Below are 26,599 nucleotides of genomic sequence, written 5' to 3' on the forward strand. Positions count from 1 at the left end.
CTATCTACAAATAATTATTAGTTCGATATATCCAGTCTCCAGATAATTTTATTAACTCTGGCAACTTTGTTAGATTCGGTTCATTCCATTACATTCCAAAAGAATAAAAACAAGCAAAACTTTTGAAATTATTTACAAACTAAAGAAAAATATAAACAAATTTAAAAATATTACCTGGCAATTTCTGTGTCTATACACCGCCAACCTGAGAATAACTCAAAAACAAAAAATTTAAAATAATAATGAATACACGCAAGGTTTGTGGTATTTTCAATAAAAAAAGAAAATAAAAACTGTATTAATATATTCGCAGAAAACTTGGGTAAACTCTATGTTTTCTCAACTGTCACACTTGGAAAATAATTCACCAAAACCCAAAAAATCCAAAGACGATACATCTAATTCATCAAAACGAACTACCAGAAAAAAATCAACAACTGTACAATTAGCTGAGGAAATTATTGATCTGGATGCTGAAGATGGGTGCAAAAATAATGGATCTACATTTCTGGAGAGAATAAGCATGGCTAACGTGCAAATCTCTAATGAAAACTGGATAGATGTATTTGCGCCCTCGAATAGTGACGAGTTGGCCATACACCCCAAAAAGGTTCTGGAGATACAACAATGGTTTCAACATTGCGCGGCCATGCGACGCAAAAATCCTGCTCAGCTTTGTTTGCTTACTGGACCTTCGGGAAGTGGAAAAACAGCAGCTGTGCGCATCTTAGCCAAAGAGAACAAAATCAACATACAAGAATGGATAAATCCTGTAGATCAGGAAATGGTGTATAATTTAGGAGATCAAGTTTATGGACAATCATACGTTAGTTCACAAGTGGATGCATTTAAAAATTTCCTTTTTAAGGCATCGCGGTATCGTTCTTTATTAGAGACAATTTCCTCTGATAAACGTTTACTCATGGTGGAAGATTTTCCTAATTTTTTGCTGAGAGATCCTACAGTATTTCAGGAGATATTAGAGTAAGTAGGAACATGTACAATTTTTTGTAAATAATTAAAACGTTTTCGTTTCACTTCGTCTAAAGCACAGTATTAAACCTTAAATTTCTAAAAAAAATTATATAATTCTATATATTTATTTTTGGTTATATTAATATTTACTTTACAGAGATTATGTCAACTATGCGAAATCGCCTTTAATATTTATTGTAACCGATGCTAAAACTCGAGGTTTAAATATTAGTTACAACCTTTTCACCGATCAAATTAAACAAAAGTTCCTTATCAATCACATCAGTTTTAATGCAATTGCCTCGACAATCATGCAAAAAGCCATGAAAAGATTTTGTAGCCTCATGCGTTCACCACCACATTGTGAAATTTACAAATCCCCTCCCTCAGATATCATAGATTCAATAGTTATATCGGCTCAGGGTGATATAAGAAATGCCCTTATAAATCTGCATTTCTCCTCTTTGAAAGGAGCACCAGGTTTATTAACCAAACGTTTAGAAATTGCAGAAGAATCAAAAACTTCAAGAAAGAGAAAAGGACAACATACACTAAAATCCGTAGGACGCGATGAATCGGTGACAATGATGCATGCTTTGGGTAGAGTTTTCAATCCAAAGTGTAAGTATATAAAGATATATGCATCTATATTCAAGATATATCGTATATTTTAGTTACAGAAGACAAGCACTTTGTACATTCCCCTGAAGAATTAGCCGAGGCTTTTACTACTGAACCAAAAAAATTCATCGATTTAGTACAAGCGAATTATGTACTACATTTTCGTGATATCGAATATGTTTTAGAAGCGGCAAATGGTCTAAGTCTTAGTGACATTATGCTCAACGACTATAGAGATGATTCTTTAGGATTGACCGGTTTAAATGTTGGGATACGCAGTGTTATGGTGGCCAATACTAATCCCGCCACTGGTTGGATGCCTATCAAAGGCCAAAAACGCATAGATGCGAACACAGTGAAAATACCACTACAGGCCTCTAAAGTTTTACCTGAACATCATAATATTTCTTCCAGTCTGTATGCATTGGACTATAAGACGTTTGTTAACATAATATCCCCTTAAAAACTTTAAATTCAAAATAAAAGAGCTTAAGTTTATACATAATTTAAACGTACGTTTTATTTTTCTTATTTCTGCTGAGAAATTGTAATAATATTGAAAAAGAAAAACATACATATAAATATTTTATAGTAATAATAATAGATCACTTACGCTTAATAAGAACGAGTATGTTTTTTTATTTTGCGGGTAGATCTTTATCTAATTTAATTTGTTTGTAACACCATACAAAAAATCTGAAAATGCATTTTCTTATTGGTTTTGTTTGTTAACGATTTTGGTGTTCCACATCTTGCTTTTACATTTGATTGCTTGTTTCAACACCAAAATACATTTGATCCATGTAAGCTTTTAGGTAGAAGTATAATATACATAATATGGTAAAAAATTATCAGGCACGATTGCCTTCCTTTAAAGAGATCCTAGAAAACAAACGGAGAATTCAACGCAAAGGCCTTTGGGGGCTACGATCGTAGAATATTAAATAAGCGGGTACGCTTAAAACTTCATCAATTGATACTTCACGCACTATCGTATCAGATGTATAGAACCATCTAGAAGCAATATTAACATATAATTTGTAAAGGTGTTCTTAACTAAAAACATTTCACAATATTTACCGATGTGCATTGCGCAAAGCTCCTCTTCTATATGTAACAAAATGACCAGAATTGGCTTCACCAGAATGTACAACAACAGCCAATAAACGATAGAGATTACGGGGAAACATTGTACCAAAACCCGTACCGTAAGACTCACCACCGGTACCCATGTTATTCATGGGCAGACTAGATGAAAACAATGACATTGTAGAACCCCAAGGTGTACCAGCCTAACACAAGAAACAGCAATTATTTTATTGATAAAATAAGTATAAATCAAATTCAACAAACCTGACTATTTAAATGAGGCTGTACAAAACTATATGGCGCCATTGAAAGGCTTTCGGGAAAATGTACATAATCTTGACGTTTGCAGACTTGGCCTGTGGGCAACCATACCGTACGTGCAATGTGTATGCAAAGACATGCTGGTAATTTGGCAAACGTTAAGGATTTAGTGTGAGTGGTGGTTTCATTGCAGGATTCACACTTAACTCCTGTGACATCTTCGGATGTAATGTAGTCACTTAATAAATGACCCAAACTAAGACCACTGCGACGTTGAAGTGGTAAATTTAGTGTAATGCTATCAAATTTATCATAGCGAACGGTGGACTTGAAGGAGAGGAAAATATTATGCACCTTATGCTTTAAAATAGTATACAAAAAAAAAAAACTAACCTTAAATCCACAGCCATTACAAACAATTTGTGTACCCATAGCACCTTGAAATGGATGTGGTACTTGTGTGGGCATTTGCTCTGACCATATCTATAATTGTTAAAAATACATCATTATGTATTATAAAAAAAAATTGATAAAAAATAATTATCAAACATACCGAAACCTTCCCAGGCCCACGAGTTAAACGTTCCAGGGAACGACATGATCCAGAAGATCTTTTATTTAGAGCTTCTCTCGAACGACTGGGACGACCACCCAAAACAGGTGAAACCATTCCATCCAATTCCATTGCTTCTGGAGGCGATGAAGATTGCAAATGATCAGCATGTAAGTCTCGATCACATATCGAGGCAGGCGAATCTGGGGTATGGGCCTCAGAACGTACCATGCGTGATAAACCAGTGGACTCGTCATAATCAGCGTTAAGAAAGTCACTCATCATGGCACTAGAAGGTCGATTGGGTTGATCACCAACGCCATTATCTAATGGCAGAGCATCCGATAAAGAACCAACTTGTTTAGGTCGATGTGCCTCCTCCTCTAATGTCGAAAGCATTACATGAAACAATTCATGAGCATCATGTTCTTCCTGTGGTATAACCCAACCCAATGCGTTTAATGCTCGCAGTACTGCACCCGGCGAATACGGATCGCCCCTTAAACTAGCATGAGTACCATTTATTACCTCCAAAGTACTGAGCAAAGAGCTTATTAAACTTTTTCGATCTGGGGTTGCATTGTTATACAACTGCAGCCATGCAATAAACTGCGGACATGCTGCTAACGCCTGCAGCAGCGTATTAAGAAAACATGTCTGACCAAAATTATGCAGTCCAGCTATTTGACCACGACGTTGGCGTAACCGTGAATTACCTTTAAAAGTGTAGAATTTAGTATTTTACTCTTGCAGACGACATCTACCATAACTACTCATTACACCATTCTAGCGGTGGGAGGTCACAATGGTATTGTGGTCGGTTTGTCATCCAACTTACCAGAAGGTCCCCAAAATACAAAAGCCCCTACAACTGCTGCAACTGTTACACCAGCTGCCATTAAAATTTTTTCACTTTCCATAATTTTAATATATATATTTTATAAGATTTTCACAGTTTTAAGAAATATTACATTAAATCATTTTTTACATTTTCATTAACAATAGCACTCGGAAAAACAGGGAATAATGATGAAAAAATAAATATCGATACCACATACCACATACAGCTGTGTGTGTTAGTGATGCCGTACGCAACGAAACATTCCCCTTTAAAATAACGATTATAGAAAATCCTAGCACCCTTTAATATTTAAGATGAATTTAATGAAAAAAATCCTTCATTCAATTTGTAATAGATAAAAAATCGACAATTAATTGAATACTTTCCTGCGAAGAATGAAATCTTATGAACGTAAATCATATTTTATGTTTTATATACTTTTTCATATTTTATTTGATGGTTAATTATTGGAGTTATACCTTGGTTCCTTGGTTGCAAATGAGGATGTTATAAAAATTCTGTCTGGCATCCCATAAGACACAAGGTGATTCAAATGTTATACTGAAAATATCAACTCTTGAATGTCGATTTAGACCGGGTTCACACTGGAAAGCTTTTTATTTTTGTGTGTGAGAGAAAAATAAAGAAATATCAACCATTTCTTTTTCTCACACACAAAATCAAAAGTTTCTCAACAATAGTTTCCCAGGTCTTACAATAACAATTTTTTGCTCAAGGTTTGAGTCACAAATTAAGTGCCGGTTCACACAGGGAAACTTTTGTTGAAAAACTTTTTCTAATACTGTTAAAAGTTGTCTTGATGTAAACACAAAGGAACTTCTGTTACAGCAACTACTTAGACCTAGTCCACACTAGGAAATTTTTGTTTCAAAAACTACTATTAATTGATTTATTTGTTGTTGTACGAATGATAATAATAAAACAAGTTTCCGAGTACGAGAAACTCCGTACCTTGAGAGAGATGAATGATATTCTTTCTCTCTTACGCAAAATCAAGTTTCCCAAAAAAGTGTGGACCGACAGTTATTGATTTGGTTTTTGCCTGTGTATACCGGCCCAGTTACTCCTAAAAAATAACTTAGAGCCTTTTGGATTTCATATGACGATATACACTTCTCTCGAAGGTGGAGGGTATAAAAATCATTTAGAAGAAATCGTTCACTAATATTGTATAAATATGTATACAATTTTTGAATCTATATCGGAACAATTCATTACATGCAATAAAACTCATGATTAAAAAAATATTACTTATAGCATGATAAAACTTGTTTTTACTGAATTAAAAAAATAATAATTAAAAGAATGGAATGTTTATTTTAAATACTTTTTTACAATTAAAGTAGAAGTTCAAACAATGTTAATGTCTTGAATTAAATTTTTATAGTTCAAAAATACTATTAAATTTTCCGGGATATTGCATGATATTCAGTAATTGAACTGTATTCTTTTTAGATGTTTTTGTTTTTTTCGGAAATTCTTCCGATGCGTGACCAGTCTCCTTTTTGTGTTTGTTATATGTAGATAATGCTTTGAAACCGAGCTTACAAATGCTGCATGTTATTAAACGTTCCTCCGTATGACTTTTTTCATGAACTCGTCGGGTTTTCCTATCACCAAACGCAAAGTCACAAAATTCACATTTAAATGGCCTTAACTTCAAATGAACAGCATTGTAGTGATCTTTAAGATGTGAACCTCTTTTAAATAGTTTTCCGCATGAAATGCACTGTAAACGTTTATCATCGTGACTTTTTATATGTTCTTCCATGTCTTCCGCTGACTTCTGACTTCTTTTACAGATAGGACATAAAAGTTCCGGTTGGGTTGTATGCATTTCTAAATGTACCTTTAAACGACATGTTTGGCGAAAACGTTTTCCACACCATTCGCAAGCGAAAGGATACTCGTTTGTATGTGTAAGTTCATGGACCTTTTTGGAACCATTCGTTGCAAACGTTTTCTCACAGTGTGAACATTTAAACGCCCTAACTTTTTCATGTACAGTTTTTACATGATCATTTAAATGGTCTTTTCGTCTAAATACTTTTAAGCATAACTCACATGTGAATGTCTTATGACTTGATTGTGGAGAATGTACCCATTTTAAGTGCCTTTTATAGGTATAGGCAGAAATAAACACTTTTGCGCATTCTACGCATTCAAGTTTTTCCTTTTTTCCATCGTCACCACTGTTATTCTTCGATGTTGGGTTTTCGGTGTCCTTGGGAGTTTTCGATTTTCTTGTACGCTTTTCATTATTAGAGATTAAGTCTTGGTTATCTACGGATAATTGTTTGTCTTTTTTTAGGCGTTTTGGTTTTGTCGAACTTTCTTCTTTTTTTATGCTTTCTGATTTTTTTACATTTCTAGGACGTTTTGGTTTTGTTACTTCGTTTTCAATATTATCTTGATGCTGTGCTGTTTCAGTTTCTTTTGGTTTTTTAGCTTTTCTTGTACTTTTCTGAATATTAGAGAATAAGTCTTCTGGACTTTCTGATTGTTTGTCTCTTTTACGACGTTTTGGATTCGTTGAATCTCCTTCATTTTCGATATTTTCTTCATTTTTGTTATCCAATTTGTTATCACGTTCTTTATCATACTAAAACAAAATATTTTTAATGAACATAAATATTTCCATTTGCATTTTAAGATATTTTATGGAGTGACAAAATTATTTAGATTATTTATTATACTTAATTAATTTTAAACTCATTCTAGTTTTAAATTAAAATATGTATGTTTGTATGTATATACATACGTCGACGGTGAAAACATAAATAACATCAAACATATTGTTTCCTTTACATCATAATATGATGATTTTTATTAAAAATAATGAGAAACATTACTGAAAGAAAGGTATTGTACTCCATTAATCATTGATAAGGAATAAACCGTTACCAAAAAATTGAATTGATTTTAATTTGAAAATAATAAAAATATAAAATTGTATTAAATAATAAATTGCCTCTTATTTAATAATAAATAAAAAATAACACAAATAAAATTTTATTAACAAATAACTTTTATAAAATATGAGGTATAATATGAAACCAAATATTTTCAACACTCCATAAAAATTTCATAAGTAAAATTTAAAATAAAACAAATATTAAAGAATCGATTTTATTCGAAAATATAGTTATGAATAAGTTTGAAATTTAAAAGTCTGGAGGTGGATAAAAAAAGTCCGGCCAGGCCGTATATAAATCTCTTACTTGTTTTGAAGTATTAGCTCGAGTGTTTCTAAAGAATTTATTATCATCATTGTCATTGTAATCGTCAGAAGAAGCATCATTTACATCAAAATCTAAAGTAAAGTCTGCATCATCGTCACCGACATCTGAGTAGTGTGGTAAATCTCCCGGAAAATCTATTACATCTTCAAAGGCATCTTCCTGCTTTAATTGTAAAGTATTTGAAAAATCTTTTGAATCCGTAAGAGTCTCAACATCTTGTATCTGGATTTGTAAAACATCTGTGTAAAAGTTCTCTTGTTGTTCGTTTTTGATATCGTCATCATTTTTCAGAATTGCAGAATCTTGTTTGGTACTCGTTTCACAAACTGTTACCGTCTGGGCTTGCGGGACTTCCTTTCGTATTATATTCTCTCGGAATTGCTTAATTCCTTGTATAATTAAATCCTCATCAGGGCCGCTTGTATCGCCCATAACTGAGATCATATATTCAAATGACTGTGTGGCCGATTTACGAAATTCTTCAACATTTGTTAACTTCTTTAAACAATTTGCACATAATTGATGAGGAAATTCTGCATCATTGATCTCGGCTATTTCATTGATATTTGTGCCCTCCTTTATTCGAAATTTCTCCATTTCTATTAACGATGTGAAACGTATGCCACTGCAGTCCTTTATCCACTTTAAATGTTGCATATTTAAACATTTTGCATTACTTTTTGTTTTTTGTCGATTTAAGCAAATACGGCAAAAATACTGCAACCTTTCGATGTCCTGATCATTTAACTCGCTTCCTTCCAGCAACTCCTTCACTGCTGCTGTGGATGCCATAATTTTTTCCCGAAAAAGGTAGGAATACTGCGTCTTAAGAAAACATATTTCACACACCTTACGACAGTATTCATTAATGTATTTTTGATTCATGGGGTTTTTCAAAATGGTAATGTGTGCTGTAAGTTTAAGTATTTTGGACATGTTCTTTTCTTCTTTGACATCGCATACTTTTTGTGTAAACATTGATGGCCTGACGTCCAGGAGACAGATGCAACAAATATGGTCCAAATTTGCACGTGCGACTGGCAACATTTTGTTAAATCTAATGAAGCCAATCGAATTGAACTTAAGAATTTATATTTAAATGCACTCACAAAATACACTTTCTATAAATACAATTTTAACCAATTCGTAAATTTTTTATTTTTTTTTTTTCTTCTTTTCTACACAACTAAAAATAATTTATTGATGAAGAGTTTTATATGATTACTTAATAACCGATTACTTTATAAACTTTTGGCAATTTACTCCACTAAAATATATTAATTCATGTTTAAAAACGATAAAAAGTGGATGCAAATTTCTAGTAAAACACATATACATACATAGTGTTCCTATAAATTACGTCCGATCAATTGTGATGCTTGTTTATAATAGAAATTATAAAACTTTGTATGAAGACCTGAAGTTTATTTTATTTTTGTGTTTTATTTAAAAAAACGATTTTTTAAATAACTTACAAACAGTATACGATAGTTTGTATTTAAAGTCCTTTTTTAATTAAACAAGCGAGATTCATAAAAATATATTTCAATAACAATTTATATAAATCCGAATAATCACGTAATCGATGTAAAATTAATAACACTAACTCAATCAAAACGTTGTTATTGTAAACAAATCAACAAAATAGAAATTTGTAAAGAAAAAATCAAACAAAAATCAAAAAGAAATGGAAACCCTTTCAATAAAGACACTGCAAAATTTTTGTCGAGCATGTCTTAAAGAATTAAAACAAAGACAGAAATATAAAATATTCAGTTTACATTTCCAAATACGAAGCTGGTTGGAGGACGCTACACTGGATAATCCCCTAGGCTCAGATAGATATCCAAATTGCATCTGCAACTTGTGTAGAAGAAAACTTAAAGAATTTCTCGACTTTCATGAAATGTGCAAGCTATCAAGAATAACTATTCAAAAAATGTTGACCAAAGAGGAAGAAGTTAAATTTGAGAAGAAACCAAAATCAAATATTGTAAATGACCCAGAACTTGAGGAAAATATGTTAGCATATGATGTGTTAATAACACGCGAAGAAAGTTCTATTAAATCTGAGTACAATTTTGATGAGGTAGAAAACTAAATTTTTAAATGACTTTTTTGTGAGTAATCTTTTGTTTTTAGCCCTTGATATGCACAGACACAAACAATTTATTACCAAATATTGAAAATAATAACGAAAGATGTTCTGGAGTTGATAGTGACTTAGAAGAATTAAATAAACAGAACATTTCTGAAGATGGTCAAATTGATAGTGAGGAATTTCATACAGATTCTGAAACTGATATTCAAAGTGAGGATCGAAACAACAAAATTAATTTAAAAAAGAAAAATAAATTTGCAACAAAAATCAAAATGTTAAATTCGAAAATGAAAAGAAAAAGATATTCATATTCATTTCGATGTGATCAATGTAAATATCGTTGTGTTAGTCAACAAACTTTGGATATTCATATGCGCACTCACTATGGCCTTAAGCCACACAAATGCCCCAAATGTGAAGATGCTTTTGATAAAACCCCAATTTTGCTCAAACATCTCAATGAAGTTCACGGCGAGAAAGAATTAATTATTACTTGTGAATATGAAGAATGTAGGCAAAGATTTAGCAGTAGTCGTACCTACAAGAACCACTATCGACAAAATCACATAACCCAAGAGTCAAATCAAAGACTAGCCAAATCTATGGCTAAAACTCCTTACCGACACGTATGCGAAGAATGTGGCAAAATGTATACAAAACTGCAAACTTTTAAAGAACATAAATATACTCATGGGCCCAAGGAACTATATCCATATCAATGCGATGAATGTGACAAAGCATTTGTAAAGCAAAGGACCTTTAACGAGCATAAGCAAAGACATGCAGGCATTAAGAATTTCGAATGCCATCATTGTGGTGCAAAGAAAACCACGAAAAAAGAATTAAGATCTCACATGAACAGTCATACGAAAGAACGGCAATATCCCTGTCCCAATTGTCCCATGGTATTTTATAGGTCTAGTAATCGCCGCATTCACGTAGATGTTGTCCACCAGGGCATACGGAGATTTGCTTGTCGTTTTTGTGATCAAACTTTTGGCAAAGGTGATAATCTAAAAAATCATGAATTACTGCACACGGGTGAGAAACCACATGCATGTACAGAGTGTGGCAAAAGATTTGTACAAAGAGTATCATTAAGATCCCACATGAAAACTCATAACAAATAAAGATTAATTTTTTCATTTTATCTTAGCTGATATTTTGTAATAAATTTATAATAATTGTGGACACATGCAAACTCATTTCAGTTTAAATACCTCTTTTAATTTTTTTTCTTATGGGCTTAATTTATAGACACTGAATTATTTTTTTTTTATTTATTTTGTTCAAAGAAATAGGTATTTCATTTTTCCACCACAATTATTCACTCTGTTGTAAAATAATATCAACAAAAACAAAGGAAACGCTACAAAAGAACCGTTATTTGAGTGAAAAAATTAAGGGCTACCAGATTTAGGCAAATGAACAAAAATGCTCATTTGCCAAAAAAAAAAACGGAAATAGGTAATTTGGAGAATTACAAATGTATTCAATTCAAATTACATAATGTAAATTTTTAAAAGTATAATTTAGCCAAAATATAAGGTTTTGTTATAAATTATAACATATAATATGGCAAGAAACGAAATCGTATACATATGTATTTACAATTGTAACCGTAGACGTTGATTGTGACTATGTAAAAAATGTCGTAAAAAAGTCGATAATTTAGTCAAAAAGGAAGAAAACTTTGAGAAATCAATAGATTTAAAAAAAAAATGCGAAATAAATATACAACAACAATTTAACACGTAACAATGTTACGAACTTATACGATAAATTCCAGTAATTTTTGGTAAATATGGACAACAAATAAAGTACGGAATGGGGTAAAGGATCACAAATGAATTGTTGCATACTGGAGCAAAACAACATAAAAGTACGGAATGGGGTAAAGGATTTCTACAAAAGTTCCTACTTCTTATTTTAAATATTATGCATGTTGAAAGCAAAGAAATAAATAGATATTCTAATCTTTACTATTTTATAAATATTACATTATTTTTAACCAAAATATTATATGACTTTAAAACCCATTCGAAAAACATTTTAGACATTCCGATTGAAAGTTAAATTTATTCTGAATTCTAAATTTTTTTGCCAATAATTGAATTTTTCTTTTAATATACAAAACTTAAATTAATAACACTTTTAAACTAAATTTTTGGAATTTGAAGAAATTACTTTGGATATATAACATCGCGAGCGGACTGTGTTACATCATGATAAGTACTTACATGTAGCTCAATTACTTCTGAAGGTATTCAATTTGTTTTTAATTGTCATCATTCAGAATTTTCTGTGTTACATATTTATATATACATATATATTTTTATTTGTTAAGTGCAGAAGATTAATCAAATAATCAAATTTTCTAGAAATTTATAGGATCCTCTTCAAGTAAATGATATAATAGAGTTCAACTTTTAATTTTATAAAAATGAGTCTGATTCATTTTGGACAACAATTTCGTCTTGTTGATCTGTGCCGTCTTCAGCTTCAAAATGTGTGCTGCGATGATTTTTTAAATCTGTTTCGCTATAAAAACCTTTGCTGCATATATTGCAAATATGAGGTTTGTCACTCGAATGACGTCGTTCATGATCCACTAAATTTTTCAAAGTTATAAACCGTTGGGAACAATATTTACAGACATGCTTGCGTAAATTTTTGTCATGATTTTTCATATGTGATCTTAGACCCTCCGGTTGAACAAAACCCCTTTGACAGATTTCACAAATGAATGGTCGTTCACCAGTATGTAAACGTTCATGACACACCTGAGAATTACGTGTTCCAAAACGTTTGGGACAATACTTGCAGGGAAAACGCCTGAGACCTTCGTGGATAACTTTGACATGACGTGAAATTGCATTTTTATGATTGAATACTTGAGGACACTGGGGACAGGGAAATTTCTCCAAGTTGGGTGTATGTGTGCGCATATGGGTCACTAACTCGGTTCGTGTAACTTTAGCCACTCCACACTCTTGGCAAACGTGTTCTTTAATCTTTTTGTGCCTCTTGATATGTTCTCTAAGCGCACGTTTAGAACTATATTTACGTCGACACAAATAACAAATATGATCCATTTCCAGTTCCATTAATTGTGGTTCCGCTTCTGCTTCGTCCTCTTCCTGGCAGTCTTGTGTATTAAGTTCTTCGGAAGAATTGTGTGCAATTTGACGATGCATCTTCAGTTTGACGGCAACTGTAAAAGAGGCATCACAATTTTCATAATCACAGCGGAAGAGCATTTCAATATGCTTGGATTTAATGTGCAGAAATAATTGATTGTAACGTGTAAATGCTTTGGTACAATTTGAACATTGAAACGGTTTCTCCTGACCCAAATGCGTTCCACGTACATGTGCATCCAAATAGACTTGCTTGTAGAACTGTTTATTACAATCATTACAATGTAAAGATTTTCGGTCGCGATCTCTTTTAGACAGTACCACCTTGGCATCAGAACTGTTAATTGAAGGACTGGAGTTATTAGCAGCGCCATTTGGTAATAGTAACTCTTCATCATCAGCATCTTCCTCTGTATCGTAAGACTCATATGACATTTGATCTCTATTAACGACTTCACCTTCCTCAAGGTACGACGGTAGAATAAACTGGGTATCCATGGCCTCAAAAGTTGGTTCCGGTTTAATATACAAAGGCATATTGGCCAATTCGGGTAAAAGCTAAAAAAATATATATATTTTTATTCGTATTTAAAATAAAACAAATTTGAATAAAAAACAAGTAATGAAATATAGTCTTGAATGTCCAAACATGTGATACACTGCACTATATTTTTGATAAATTTATTCTTGCAGTAGGGGCTTAGATCCTATAACGTACCAATCCCCGTTCTATATTTATTTATTTATTTATTTATTTATTTATTTATTTATTTATTTATTTATTTATTTATTCAAACAAAGTAATATAAAAGCCTTAATAGGCCAATTAAACTATATTACAGAGGCAAATCCTGAATAGCATACATATGAAAAGAAAAAAAAAAGTTTACTAATACTATATATAAATATGTACATATGAATTATGTTAAAAAGATGAAAATACAAAATCCTAAAAATAAAATAATATACAAATGTAACAATTTACTTACAGAAGTGAAACAAATGGCTCCCCAGCCAATAATAACAACAAAATTTATAAAAACAAAATAAATTTACGTCCCATAAGTGGTAATAAGCCATCAAGGTAAAAGTGTAATACTCAATATAATATATATTATATATTAGTTCATATGTCTATAAAATTACGAAATATGTACGGGCAGAGCCCAAACTTGTCACAGAAAAATTATTTTACAAACATTACCACTGACGTATAATGCTCCTTTCTTACCAATTTATCATCATCATTCTCCTCAACGTTTTCCTCCTCATGCTTAATGTTTTGCAGTAGTTGAATACAGGGTTTAGCATTAACATTGTCTTCAGTAAATGTTTCTTCTTCTTTTCTGCTAGTATTCCATTGTTCATATAACATTTCGGTACTCCTTACAGTCAACTTACGGAATTCATCATAATCCAAAAGGCGACCATAACACCACTCACATAATCGTTTGGGAAAGTCATCATATTCCTTATTCACATCATAGGTGGTTAAAAACATAAACAATTTACATAAATTTGGTAATAATAGACTATTTAAACTAGATGTTCCAGCATCACATTCACTACCTCCGCCAGCAACATTATTGCTTTCGTTTGTATTTATATTATTATGTTTTAGGGTCCTTAGACAGGCACGACATAGCTCTTGTAAATTTTTATGGCTAATAGTGCTCATAATGACGCTATTTTTTTAATTTTCTTTAGAGAATTTTATGAATCCTTATTGATTTTTTCGTCAAATATAGTTTCGTTTTTTTTATAAAAATAATAATCAACTTTTTTTGTATTGCCAAATAATAAAGAATCAAAGTGCTGCCATATTTTGAAAAAAAATTGTCAAATGTCATTATCAATGTCTACACCAAAAAACATCTATATAATACATTTTAAAAAGTTGTATATTCATAAACCATAAATAAAGATATCAATGCTTGGTATATTCAGAAGTCAATAACCATTTTAATATAAAAATATTATGAAAATAATATGGTAAAAATCAGTAATATATTTGAAAATCAAAATGCAAACAAGTGGGTCAGTGAAGTTTTTCAAAAGCATGTCTGATAAAATTGTTCAGTGACATTTAATAAAAAAAATTACTTTTACATCTTTAATTTTGTATTTTTAATCTTGCAATTAAAAGAAATTAATACAATTAATTATATTAAAATAAAATGACGGGATTTATATCGAATATCAAAAAATACCTTGAAGAAGTTTATGCAAATCTATTAGACCTCAAGCCAGTGGAAACATAGGTGGTGAATTTAATAAATGAAATCGATATCGAATGTTTACTGTAAACTGAAAAATGTATATGGTATCAAATTGCTGTGATTAACATTTAACATCTAGAAGAAAAAGAAGAATTTGTGATTTTGTCATTTTTTGTCGTCAGCTTGCAAAAAAAAAAAGGAATTACTAAAAATTTCTTTTAATTTATTGCAAATTCTTTCAAAATTTTTTTAATCCTACTAAAGTCGTATAAAGTCATATACCTAACGCCTTTGACTACACAAATACATCTAATAGCAAGGAAAAAGACGAGATGAATCCTTGTACGGTCGCCACCCAAAGAAAAGACAATGAAGGCGATGATAGATGGCTAAGGTAAAAAATTTGCTAAATTTTCTAGTTTTCCACACATTTTCCCATAATGTGTGAATGAATCATTATATTTTGTCGTTACCATTGTAGCATACACAAACGATTTATTTCGGAATGTCGTGAAAAGGACCCTGATGTAATATTCTTAGGTGACTGCATATTGGAAACATTGCAGGATACGGAAACATGGCATGATTATTTTGCACCTATGCACTGCCTTAACTTTAGCATACGTGGAGATCGCTGCGAGAATGTGTTGTGGCGCGTAGAGAACGGTGAATTAGATAATGTTAAACCAAAAATTGTAGTCTTACATGTTGGCACTAATAATGTGGACAATAAACCGGAAGAAATTGCTGATGGTATATATGAGATAATACAGAGAATACGTTCAAAATTACCCGATGCTTATATCGTCTTACCTGTACGTTTAGTCAAACATTTGTACCTCTCCCTCGTAATGCTCTCTTAATAACAATTATTTTTTTTTGTAATTTATTTTTTCTGCAGTCTTTACTACCTCGTGGTCACCAACCGAATAAATTACGTGATAAAAATGCTCAAGTCAATAGTCTTATTAAAGAAAAAGTTGTGGGTCTCAATCGTGTACAAACCGTGGACATTGCAAAAGGTCTAGTGCAGATGGACGATTCAATTAGTCATCATGACATGTTCGATTATAAGAATCTTACAAATACAGGAGCCAAAAAGGTCTTTGAACCGGTACATGACTTGTTGTCTCAAATACTCAATGAAAATGAACAGGAACGCGATCTCACACCATCTGAATAGTTGGGTTAATAGTTTGTCCCTTCTCAACAAGTTACTTCCGTTTCAACACATTGTAACTATTATAATTACGTTCACATGCAGCACCATTTTATATAACAATTATTATTTCTATTTTATCAGTCATTTTGCTATATATTATGATAATTATGAAAAGAATCCATTTTAAGATTTTTTCCAACACATCCCATATTTTATTATACATATTATAAAAAAAAACAAAGTTTCCTTATGCTAAAATTTGCTTTGCAAATTTATATTTACAATTTTAATTACTATACTATTTAAGTTTACTATTATTTAAAGAAACCATGAATGATAATTCCATTTCTCGAACCATTTCAGCATTTTGAATTTAAAAGTCTGTTTAGCTTTTTCTTTTTTTATTAAATTAATGTACGTACTTCAAACATTTTCATTTTTAGCTTTAACCAAATTAGTTTAAGCTGTAAAACATGTTGATGGTAATGTAATGATGATTGGTATTTGAAAACATGATGTTATTTCGAATTAAAAAAAGAAACTAATTCTTACAATAGAAGTTATTATATATGTGTATTCCATTCCAAAGTAATATATATTTTTTAGGTATTTTTTATTTAAATTTACTTTAGTAATTTAGATTGCAAAAATTTGTATCAGTCATTTTTAAATAAACATACATACATTCACCATAGATAGAAACGATTATCTGTGTTTGAAAATCATTAAACAAGCAGAAACTATAAAAAAGAGAAGAGCAATTGTCTAAACATTAATGGAAATAAATATAACTTTTTTTATTGCAAAACTCATGAATTGTGTACATATTATTTTTGAAAGAAAAGTAGGATTTGTATAATTTCCGAAATGTGTTATCTGGGAATTAACTGTTTTATTTGAACGTTCTGAAGAAAATCTTAGAGCGAATTAGCGCATGCGTGATTTAGTAAAATTTATTGTAATTTTGCTTTTTGAGTTTGGTTCGATTCGACCCCAGTAAATAAGTTCAATTACTCAAAATCGCTTATTCTTTGTTAATTACATACTTGGAAACTTACGTTCTTTGTTGAAATAACATAGAATACCAAATTTGTTCAAACCTTTAATAATTTATTACTTAAAAACATCAATAATAGTTAGGATCCTTATATAACATTTAATTGATACTGTGAATACCCTAAATATTAGTAGTATTCAATTTTAGTTTTTTTTATTCCTTTAATACATACATCTATGTACACATATTTTATCTGTATGTGTGTTATATGCAAATTTGTATATAATTCAAAATTATGTGTGTTAATCTGATCTGTTCCAATAATCGTCAGATTTATAATGTTATAATGTAAATTCTGTAAATGTGACAAATACAATGACAAAATATTAAAATTTTAATTTTTATTTCAATGATATTGGCCCCTATTCTGCATTTCAATCGAAATTTTCTCCGTTTGGCAACTTTGGTATTCTGCATTTCCATTTAACTCTCCGCCACATAAACAACAACTTACAAAAACGTAATTACTTTCGAAATGCAGATTACACACAATCGTAAAACATTGAAACGAAATGGAATTGCTTCTTCTTTTACTTACGATTCAGTTTTTTGTTGGAATACCTTTTTTCAATCATTGCGTAACTGAATGCGTTAACGTAATCGAAATACAGAATAGAGGTGATTACGTTTTCTATTTTCAGATATAGTTCAATGTATTTTTTTATAATTTTTATTATTTTCTGTTTCTGAAGTCGGACTTTAAAATGTATTTTTAATTTTGTTTTTATTAATACATTAAATTAAGCTTTAGATTCCGATTAAATTGATTATTAAAACAGGATTTCAGTTTTTCAAACTCAATAAACTCATAAAAACAATTTAAAACATTACTAGTTTGGTAGAAAAATCCTTATTTCGCCCCAAATTTTTTCATCTAGCTGTGACTTTCATTTAGCGTATTTATATTGAAATAAACTTAAAAAAAACAATAAATTCTAAAAGAAAAACAAAGAAAATATTGGTGTTTATTATTAATATATTTATCGTTTTTTATGTATATAAATAATAATTATTTTTATTTTGTATAAAACTAACTACAACGAAATTATAATAATTATAATATTGGCAAATTTGTATATTTTTTTTATAATTAAATATTAACTAATGAAACAAATTGATAAAAAAGGGATAAAAGTAGAAGGGCATAGCAAAAGAATATGTTTAATTATAATGGAATTAAATTAATAGTTTAAATACTGCAAAATAATAAATTATAAAGTTGTAAATTAAATTAATTTGAAAATTTTTAAAAGTATAGCAAGCAAAAAAAAAGTGTTTAATAAAACATTATTTAAGAAAATATCTTTGAAACTATACAAGTGTCTTTTATGAAATCCAATTAGATTTGAATATATAAAACACATTTAAACTGTAGGTATTTGAGCGATCTTTGATAAAATACCCGGTATGTTTCCTAACGGCCTTCATATACATACATGTTACAAATTCAAATTAAATCTATATTATTGCTGTAAATATTTAACTAAAAAATAAAATAATTTGTTTACATTTGGAATAAGCTTTTGTTTTAAAAGAAAGATGAACTTAATGTGAAAATAAACAAAAATAAATTTATTGCATTTTTTAAAAAACACTTAAATAAATCACTTCTTTGTTTTAATATGGTTTTAGACAATATTCCAAATAATACAACATTCACTTAACATGTATGTTTTTTTTTTTTAATTTAGCACTCCTTTAGCTTTTTTTCTTTTCAGCTTTCACATTTGCAATTATTTTATTCATCTTCTATCATCAGTCGCCGTTCATGTATACACATCTTTGTGTGGGGACTTTATTCTATTTTCTTTTTTAGTTTATTTTTCAATAGACCTGGTACCAGCGACAAGCAAGCGCAAAGTGTCAAAACACCCATTGAGGTCCACGAGAAGGCATCACTCGAACTAGTCATTTTTTGTAAAGTCTTTCCCGCTTGTATGGCCAACACCGATGGTGGCGCTACTCCACAAAATGTTCCAAAAGCAAACGTAACCATGGGCACTCCAATAACAGGAGACGCTAGATTTATAAACCAATTGGGTAGGATTGGTGTCATACGCAAGAACAGTATGTAGTTGAATAAACTGTCACGATGTTTCTCCACATGCTTTGACCACTCACTGATTTTTTTCGGCCAAAAGTGTCGTATCAGGCGCCGTCCAACTAAATTCGACAAACAGTAGCAGAGAGTTGCGCCAAGTGATGAACAGAAACATATTAAAAAGAGTGCAACGGGAAAACGATATAGAAATCCAAGTAAAATGGAAAGAAACAAAGATCCTGGAATGGCAAAAGTTTGAAGGCTGAAAATTTATGAATTGGATTAAAGAAAACCAAAGGTTAAAGACATGTGAGATTTATATAATCGTTCTTTTTTAAAGTACAAAATTAAATTTTTTACCAAAATTAAATTTTTATTCAATATTAATTTTTTAGCTAAATTATTTTTTTTTTTTTTGGCTAACATGCAATAATTTGCTTGGCATCTCACATATGTAACATCCCAGCAAAAAGTTACATGACAAGGATGTTGTTTAATCAGAGGTGCAAGTGAATAACGAAGTGGTTCGATTTAGGTGAAACTTGCATGATTTTATGTCACTGTGGAGATCATGAGGACCCCAGATATCGGCGAGATCCGAATCTTCAATAATTCTGTTAGGCATGCTTTCGGGAAGATCGCTATTTAAAATCAGGAAAATCGGTCGGTAAATAACGGAGATATGAGCAAAAATCCGAAACAACCTCTGAAAATTTCATCAAAAAATGTCATATTTTTTTAATGCTTTGTTAAATAAGCAACAACAATACAGTATATTAGAAAAAGATGTACACGTGTGTGTAGATGTATTTCGTTTTTCAGATGTGTATTTCGTTTTTTATGTTTGGATGCTGTTGTGCGTCATTGAGTTGTGTATTTTTTTGTGAATTCTGTTCGTATGTTTGGATGTAGGTTGGCTTTATTGCGTTGTTTATTTTGTTTTTGTTTTTCTGTGTTTTTCGTTATGTATGTTTAGATGTCTGTTGGTATAGATGCCTTGTGTATTTTGTTTTTTATTTCGTTTAGCGTTGTTGTTGTTAATTTTGTTTTGCTTTGGCGTAATATTAATGTAGTCTGGAAAAAATTTATAAAACTAATATGTTTAAAATACTCTATGGTGAAGTGTATATAAGATTTGGCACAGCCGAATATAGCACTCTTACTTGTTTTATATTGTTTTTTAATGCACCATGAAGGGTATATAAAATTCAGCACAGCCGAATATAGAACTCTTATTACTTGCTTTTAAAATTTCAATTTCAATTTTTACTTAAAATTTTAGATAAAAAAAAATGTTTCTCAGTAAATGAGTTAAAAATTCAGCGGGTTATTCGCATAAATATGGATTTAGATAACAAATCATTTGCCACTATATACTTTATTATTATCATTATGTACGTATATACTAAATACTGGCCATGCGATAAATTTTATTAATCTAATAAACGAACTACTACCAAGCAACAAAGTTCAATATGTGTACGACGTTTTTCAGTAGAAATATAAAAAACAAAAAAAAATATTAACAAATAAACCCATAAAGACATATACGTCATTAAACATACGAATTGTGGGGCAATCTAAATTAATACGTATTATTTATAACAAAATGAGAAGAGAATACTTTTACTCTCATATTTATAATGATACAAATTTACACAACTTAACGAATTGCCAACACTCTACATACAAATTAACTATCGGAACATTGTTTAAAAATATCGTCAATTTAAAAGTTTAGTACATATTCTCATTATTCAAAAATAAAATCTTGTAAATAGAATAACATGACATCATAACAATATTAATACGTCATTTTAAATATTGTGTATTACTTGAGAACTTAAACAAAAAGTCTGCAAAAAGCGATGGGTTTTTTGTATGCGAGTTCACGTGACGTTTTCTGATTTGGCAGTAACGCAATATTTATGTGCTTCGAAAACATAATATGCATGTATTTTGTATTTGCAAACAACAGTCATACAACTTAACGAAAACCGACATTAAAAGAGGTCAAGGTTAATTTAATACAAATAATAATATTTGAAAAAGTTAATAGAATTAAATTGAATAATGTTATCAGATTATAAGAATGGAATTAATATAGCAATAGGAAAAATATCATATAGAAGAATAATGAGAATAATAAGAATGAGTAGCAAATAACCGAACTTATGATAATAATTGTGTAATAGACAAGTTTGTAAAATACAAAACATTCTTATCAAACACAACCAAAAGGTCTAACATACGGCTGTTGAATCACCTTATAAAAAAACAAATAAATTATCAAATTCTTAAGAATATCAAAACCAGTTCAAAAACATAAAGTTATTGAACTTAAATTAAAAACCAAAAAAAATGTTTTGCTTTTGAAAAAAAGGATACAATATATAAGCAACAATCACACCAAACATGACTTCAAAATAGTACATGTCCTTGTAGCGATCCAATACTTTGGCCAACATTTTAGCGTCTTGTATGTCACGTGGAATTTTCATGTGTTGCTTTTCAGATCTGTAAAGAAAAGGAATATAAATCGTTTTATTAATAGGAACAGTACAATTCAATTAAATGTTAATTAAGAAAAATGTTAATTAAGAAACTACAAAAAGTGATTAGAGAAATATGAGAGGGAGAGAAAAAAGAGAAAATGTATTACAAGGGAATCTGTTTGTGTTTTTCGTTAATTTTGTTAATATGTACTTCAAACAAAGAGGAAATCAACATATCGCATGTTTTTTAACACATTTATATATTAAACGTGGTATTTGTTAATAATAAATAAATCATACACTTGGCTATTCAATGTTAAAAAAAAACAGATGCTTAGTTTATTTTGCTATTTTATGATGAATTCTTATATCTATATATCATTATATATCAAATATTTTAATAATACATTACTGTACAACACGTTCCATTGCCTCTTTATGTAAATTAGATTCTCTTTTAAATGAGTATGGACCAATGCCGTTTTAATTAATTATAAATTAACATTAATGCCAGGGTATAAGAGCTATCATATATGACTAAGGAATTTCAGAAAACAATATCTCAAGTTTTGGATTAAAGATATTTTAAAGAGATTTCGAAAAACTGCAATTTGTGTCTTAATTTATTTAAGTAATTATGCTTAAAAGTCATCCATGGTAGAACCTTAAAATATACATTAGTATTGTTTAGTTTTAGTCTTATCTCTAATAGTTTATAAATTTGTTTAAACAGAGTTTCGTTTGACGAAGTTCCGCTTAAATGAACTTTAAACATTTGATTTTATTTTTATCAATTCTATAAATTTATCAATTATTATTAATAAAAACTAGCAAAATGATTACAATAAAATTGCTACGCATCTGTTAAATACTTTTGTTTAACATTATTATTATTATTTTTTGTTTAACTTGCCATTTTTCTCTCAACGTATTTAATTGTAAATTGTGCCAGTAAAGTCTGTTTTTATAATAAATACTAGACACACATACAATAAAAATAAAAGAAATATTCATACATACATACATATATATGCATGTATGTATGTAGGTACATCTATACTACACGTATGGTGTGATTTAATAAAAAACAAACAAAAAATCACCGTTCAAAATAAATTTCGTAATTTTGTTATAAAAAAGTTAAACAAAAAATCCCCATTTAAATAAAGTTATAAACAAAAATACAAAAGCATTTCTATATAGGTGTAATTGTAAAAATAACTTAGAAATTGTTTGTTTTTAATATGCCAGAAACCAATTAAAAATATTTAATTTTAAATATTTTTCATAATTTTAACAAAACGTATGAATTATAACAGTTGCAATAAAAACATAATTTTTAATATATTTTTTATTAATTAGAAAGTATGCAGTTGTGATCATGTCTTGCCAAATGTTTAAAGGGGTTGTCAACAGAAGGTGTTAAAGGTTTTGAAACTAATTATTTTAAAACTAAAGTTTGAAACATAATTTAAGTTTGTTTTTATAGCATTAATTTACTATTTTGTAATAACATATATTTATTCCATACCCTTAATACCTACATATTCCTAATTAATAGTTTTTCAATTTTAAGATTTTTATTTGTAATATTTGTCTTAATAAATTCGTGTCCACATTATGACATTTTTTTATTTTATTTCCCACAATTGTTGACCAAGAGACAAGTTGGCATTTTAAGAATGCTAAAGTGTGCATTTAGTTGCCAACTGCAACAACGATCTTAGATACGAATTATTTTTGTTATTGTCGACGGCAACGACGAAATATTGTTGGCAGTAGACGGTGAAGCGTAATTCAAATAAGTAAGGGGTGAGAGAGATCAAATACAAAAAACGTAATAAACATCGTATCTGTAAACATTTTTTTCTTTCAATTTCACATTGAACTTGAGGAAACATACGATTTTGTGCTTTCATTGTTGGTTTTATATATAATTTGCACTTGGTAGCAATAGAGAAAACTTAAGTGGCCAAATTTTAGTTATTTAAATTTCGAATTCATCTAATTAAAATTTCTAATTTATCTAATTTAAATTTAAACAGGATCATAACTCAAAAAACAAAAAAAGACTTTGATAATTCGATGTTATATTCCAATTTTTTCATTATGTTCGAAAATGCCGGATTTTAAGGTTATGATAATATTTTTAATTTTAATGGAAAACAATATATCTTTTAATAGCAAATACGAGTTATAGAATTTTTTCCATATTTTTTAAACAAAACTTTATTATTAAAAAAGCAGAACAAACAAATTTAAAAATATTTTTTTGTACTTTTTTTCCTTACTTTTAAAGCAGACGTAAACAAAATATACTTTCCTGAACTAAATTTTTATTTTATAACTTCGTAAACATGAAAGATTTTGTAGAGTTTGTTTCCGTATACTATATATAAGAATAATTTATTATAAACCTCGCCTAAATAACCATTACATTTTGGTTAAAATATATTTTTTGTTAAATGTTTGTTAGATTTTATTCGATATTAACAAGGTCTATGATAAAATACTGGGAAGATTTACTTTGCGAACTTCATTTTAAATTATGTAAATAGACTCCTATAGGCAAAAAAATCTTAGATTAGAACATTAGTTCGAAAAATATGTATAGCTAAAGACGAATTCGGAAGATTCGTTTCCTAGGATAAAAATATTTGTTTGTATTGTAATATACTTTTTAATTAGACTTAACAAATTAATATTATTTAACAATCTGGCATAAATACAAAGAAAATGTAGGTACAAAGTAAAAAAAAATATTAAGAATAGCAACTTACTCATCCAATTGAGGGAATATCATATAAACGTAAAACACTGCTGCTAATGAGGTTGCAAAAATTCCAGCTAAAATAATTAGAGATTTTTTGGTCGCTGAACGTTCAGCAGCAGACATAGGTTGTTTTTTAAGATTCGGTGGTTTATCATACTGTTGCTGGTTTTGTTGTTGATCCTGTTGCTGTTGTAATTGTTGCTGCTGTTGTTGACGTTTTTGTTGAGTAAACGATGACGATGTTGGTGGTGATGTCGATGACGACATTGCTATTGTTTCTAACGATGTTTGAGGTGACGATAATGACGATGTAAGGAGCGTATTTAAATTTACATTAAGTTCTTTTTCGCTTACATCTACAACAAATACACAACACACATATAAGGGCGAATGAATAAGAAAGCGAAAGAGAAATAACAAAACCAAAGAACAAATTAGTTAATATGTAGTTATTTAAAGTATTTTACAACATTTGTATAAAATTATCTAATTATATTTTCAAGGTAACTAACTTACCAACTATATTCGATGTTTCTGTCAGCAAGGGAGTCTCAAATTCCATATTCTTTACACTTTCATACTTTTTTTAGTTTCTTTGTTAGCACTTGCATTTATTTATTCATTTGTGTACATACAAAAATATATTATATTCTTATTAACTTGTATGACGAATTTTTATATTTTTAACTTCCGTGTTTGTAAAACAAATTTTTTTAAACCGATTTTTACGATTCCTTTTTTTTAACAATTTTTAAACTCAATAATGAAAAATTAATCAATACATCAAAAAAGGGGAAGCTTGAATGTTGTTGTATTTCCTTTTGATTTGTTTTTTATCTTGTCATTTTTGTTGTGGTGCCGTAGTTGTTGTTGTTGCTGCTATTACTTTGTTCTAGCGTGTTTTTTCAAATTGTTCTTGTTAAAAAGAAAAACTACAATAAATGATTTTTTTTACACGTTTGAGAAATTATTTAATTTTTGTTTTTTATTTATTTGCAATTTTTCGGTTAATTTTTTTAACAATTTTAAGAAAAAAAAAACAAGCGAATGAGAGCTTTGTTGAAAAGAGACTGACGTTTAAAAAACAAAACTACAATATTGACAGCAGTGATGGCAAATGTAATTGGAATTTGTACAAAGCAGCAACAAAATCGGTACTTTTTCTACACTATTTGTACTTTATCTAGTTTTTCATTGTTTTTTATTAATTTTAGACGTTTGTATTGAACCATAAACATTTTATGTCGACCATATCTGAACCGACAAGTTATGTAAAATATATATTTAAAGGCATTTAATGCAACATATGCCGTAGGGTTTTATAGTTGAAACGAAAAGTCGACTTTTTGCATTTAGTTAAAAGTCGACTTTTTTATTTTATGCAAAGTCGCTTCAAGTTACATTTGTTTTGTTTTTAATATAACTTCGCATTTTTATACCTCTTTTATTTTTTCTTCATCAATCTCCGAACTTAATTACAATTGGAACCACAACCGCTGTCGACAATGAGTTTTCATACATTTTATATTGAGGGCAATATATTGTCTTGTGGTTGGTAACATTGTGGTTGAGATAGATTCTATTTTACAGCCTAATTACAATTGGAACCACAACCGCTGTCGACAATGAGTTTTCATACCTTTTGTATGGGGAGCAAAATACCGTCTAGTTGTTGGTGACATTGTGGCTGAGATAGATTCTATTTTACTTTCATTGCGATCTCATTATTCTCTTATTTTTATATTGTAGCGTTACCAGAATATTTTGCTAAAAATCTTGAAAAATTGCAAAAACGGGGTTGTTATAATGCGGCATAAGATATTAATATGTAGAAGATATTGAATGAAAAAATATAAAATAAAACCAGGAAAATAATGTGTCTGTTCCCATATTTAATTCAGATTAATTTTTAATCATTCTTTTTTATTAAAAAAAATATATATAATTTTAAACAAAACTCATTTTGTTTTGATTTTTTTATAAACATCAAAAAATGTGGTCTGTCCTG

At 29.6% G+C, this 26,599-nt stretch overlaps 7 protein-coding genes across 7 annotated transcripts; 3 read left to right on the plus strand and 4 right to left on the minus strand.

The window, feature by feature from the left end:
• Positions 1-58: 58 nt before the first annotated feature.
• LOC111675103 (cell cycle checkpoint protein RAD17) lies at positions 59-2,107 on the plus strand. The gene is made up of 4 exons (XM_023435839.2): positions 59-257; positions 314-984; positions 1,133-1,596; positions 1,650-2,107. The coding sequence occupies exons 1-4, from the start codon at positions 243-245 to the stop codon at positions 2,057-2,059; spliced, it is 1,560 nt and encodes a 519-aa protein (XP_023291607.2). The 5' UTR covers positions 59-242; the 3' UTR covers positions 2,060-2,107.
• On the minus strand, positions 2,091-4,569 carry LOC111675113 (ubiquitin carboxyl-terminal hydrolase 30 homolog). The gene is made up of 6 exons (XM_023435850.2): positions 4,338-4,569; positions 3,500-4,215; positions 3,340-3,429; positions 2,950-3,273; positions 2,677-2,888; positions 2,091-2,610 (listed from the first exon to the last, which is right to left on the minus strand). The coding sequence occupies exons 1-6, from the start codon at positions 4,417-4,419 to the stop codon at positions 2,499-2,501; spliced, it is 1,536 nt and encodes a 511-aa protein (XP_023291618.2). The 5' UTR covers positions 4,420-4,569; the 3' UTR covers positions 2,091-2,498.
• Positions 4,570-5,658: 1,089 nt separating this feature from the next.
• LOC111675093 (zinc finger protein 37-like) lies at positions 5,659-8,797 on the minus strand. The gene is made up of 2 exons (XM_023435827.2): positions 7,583-8,797; positions 5,659-6,963 (listed from the first exon to the last, which is right to left on the minus strand). The coding sequence occupies exons 1-2, from the start codon at positions 8,648-8,650 to the stop codon at positions 5,743-5,745; spliced, it is 2,289 nt and encodes a 762-aa protein (XP_023291595.2). The 5' UTR covers positions 8,651-8,797; the 3' UTR covers positions 5,659-5,742.
• A 411-nt stretch (positions 8,798-9,208) lies between these two features.
• On the plus strand, positions 9,209-11,868 carry LOC111675124 (zinc finger protein 14-like). Its single transcript, XM_023435860.2, has 2 exons — positions 9,209-9,692; positions 9,746-11,868. The coding sequence occupies exons 1-2, from the start codon at positions 9,291-9,293 to the stop codon at positions 10,832-10,834; spliced, it is 1,491 nt and encodes a 496-aa protein (XP_023291628.2). The 5' UTR covers positions 9,209-9,290; the 3' UTR covers positions 10,835-11,868.
• A 263-nt stretch (positions 11,869-12,131) lies between these two features.
• On the minus strand, positions 12,132-14,652 carry LOC111674937 (zinc finger protein 391). The gene is made up of 2 exons (XM_023435629.2): positions 14,076-14,652; positions 12,132-13,402 (listed from the first exon to the last, which is right to left on the minus strand). The coding sequence occupies exons 1-2, from the start codon at positions 14,520-14,522 to the stop codon at positions 12,140-12,142; spliced, it is 1,710 nt and encodes a 569-aa protein (XP_023291397.2). The 5' UTR covers positions 14,523-14,652; the 3' UTR covers positions 12,132-12,139.
• Positions 14,653-15,201: 549 nt separating this feature from the next.
• LOC111674970 (platelet-activating factor acetylhydrolase IB subunit beta homolog) lies at positions 15,202-17,037 on the plus strand. Its single transcript, XM_023435660.2, has 3 exons — positions 15,202-15,457; positions 15,545-15,878; positions 15,965-17,037. The coding sequence occupies exons 1-3, from the start codon at positions 15,396-15,398 to the stop codon at positions 16,244-16,246; spliced, it is 678 nt and encodes a 225-aa protein (XP_023291428.1). The 5' UTR covers positions 15,202-15,395; the 3' UTR covers positions 16,247-17,037.
• Positions 17,038-18,827: 1,790 nt separating this feature from the next.
• LOC111674910 (transmembrane protein 41 homolog) lies at positions 18,828-25,593 on the minus strand. Its single transcript, XM_023435593.2, has 4 exons — positions 25,108-25,593; positions 24,599-24,947; positions 21,712-21,840; positions 18,828-19,585 (listed from the first exon to the last, which is right to left on the minus strand). Exons 1-4 carry the CDS (start codon positions 25,151-25,153, stop codon positions 19,078-19,080), a joined length of 1,032 nt encoding a protein of 343 aa, XP_023291361.2. The 5' UTR covers positions 25,154-25,593; the 3' UTR covers positions 18,828-19,077.
• Positions 25,594-26,599: the final 1,006 nt, after the last annotated feature.

The sequence above is a fragment of the Lucilia cuprina genome, chromosome 3 (assembly GCF_022045245.1).
Source record: "Lucilia cuprina isolate Lc7/37 chromosome 3, ASM2204524v1, whole genome shotgun sequence".
NCBI lineage: Eukaryota > Metazoa > Arthropoda > Insecta > Diptera > Calliphoridae > Lucilia > Lucilia cuprina.

Excerpts from the sequence above, each read along its gene's own strand:
- LOC111675103 (XM_023435839.2), top strand. Across the intron at positions 985-1,132 it reads GTATTTCAGGAGATATTAGA|AGATTATGTCAACTATGCGA; the intron begins GTAAGTAGGAAC and ends TTTACTTTACAG. Across the intron at positions 1,597-1,649 it reads TAGAGTTTTCAATCCAAAGT|TTACAGAAGACAAGCACTTT; the intron begins GTAAGTATATAA and ends CGTATATTTTAG.
- LOC111675113 (XM_023435850.2), bottom strand. The coding sequence starts at position 4,419 with ATGGAAAGTGAAAAAATTTTAATGGCAGCTGGTGTAACAGTTGCAGCA. Across the intron at positions 4,216-4,337 it reads TGTATTTTGGGGACCTTCTG|GTAATTCACGGTTACGCCAA; the intron begins GTAAGTTGGATG and ends ACACTTTTAAAG. Across the intron at positions 3,274-3,339 it reads GTAATGGCTGTGGATTTAAG|TCCACCGTTCGCTATGATAA; the intron begins GTTAGTTTTTTT and ends CTCTCCTTCAAG.
- LOC111675093 (XM_023435827.2), bottom strand. The coding sequence starts at position 8,650 with ATGTTGCCAGTCGCACGTGCAAATTTGGACCATATTTGTTGCATCTGT. Across the intron at positions 6,964-7,582 it reads GAGCTAATACTTCAAAACAA|TATGATAAAGAACGTGATAA; the intron begins GTAAGAGATTTA and ends ATTTTGTTTTAG.
- LOC111675124 (XM_023435860.2), top strand. The coding sequence starts at position 9,291 with ATGGAAACCCTTTCAATAAAGACACTGCAAAATTTTTGTCGAGCATGT. Across the intron at positions 9,693-9,745 it reads CTGAGTACAATTTTGATGAG|CCCTTGATATGCACAGACAC; the intron begins GTAGAAAACTAA and ends TTTTGTTTTTAG.
- LOC111674937 (XM_023435629.2), bottom strand. The coding sequence starts at position 14,522 with ATGAGCACTATTAGCCATAAAAATTTACAAGAGCTATGTCGTGCCTGT. Across the intron at positions 13,403-14,075 it reads AGAATGATGATGATAAATTG|CTTTTACCCGAATTGGCCAA; the intron begins GTAAGAAAGGAG and ends ATATTTTTTTAG.
- LOC111674970 (XM_023435660.2), top strand. The coding sequence starts at position 15,396 with ATGAATCCTTGTACGGTCGCCACCCAAAGAAAAGACAATGAAGGCGAT. Across the intron at positions 15,458-15,544 it reads GGCGATGATAGATGGCTAAG|CATACACAAACGATTTATTT; the intron begins GTAAAAAATTTG and ends TTACCATTGTAG. Across the intron at positions 15,879-15,964 it reads ATGCTTATATCGTCTTACCT|TCTTTACTACCTCGTGGTCA; the intron begins GTACGTTTAGTC and ends TTTTTTCTGCAG.
- LOC111674910 (XM_023435593.2), bottom strand. The coding sequence starts at position 25,153 with ATGGAATTTGAGACTCCCTTGCTGACAGAAACATCGAATATAGTTG. Across the intron at positions 21,841-24,598 it reads ATATTCCCTCAATTGGATGA|ATCTGAAAAGCAACACATGA; the intron begins GTAAGTTGCTAT and ends TTTTCTTTACAG. Across the intron at positions 19,586-21,711 it reads GTGATTGTTGCTTATATATT|CCTTCAAACTTTTGCCATTC; the intron begins GTATCCTTTTTT and ends ATAAATTTTCAG.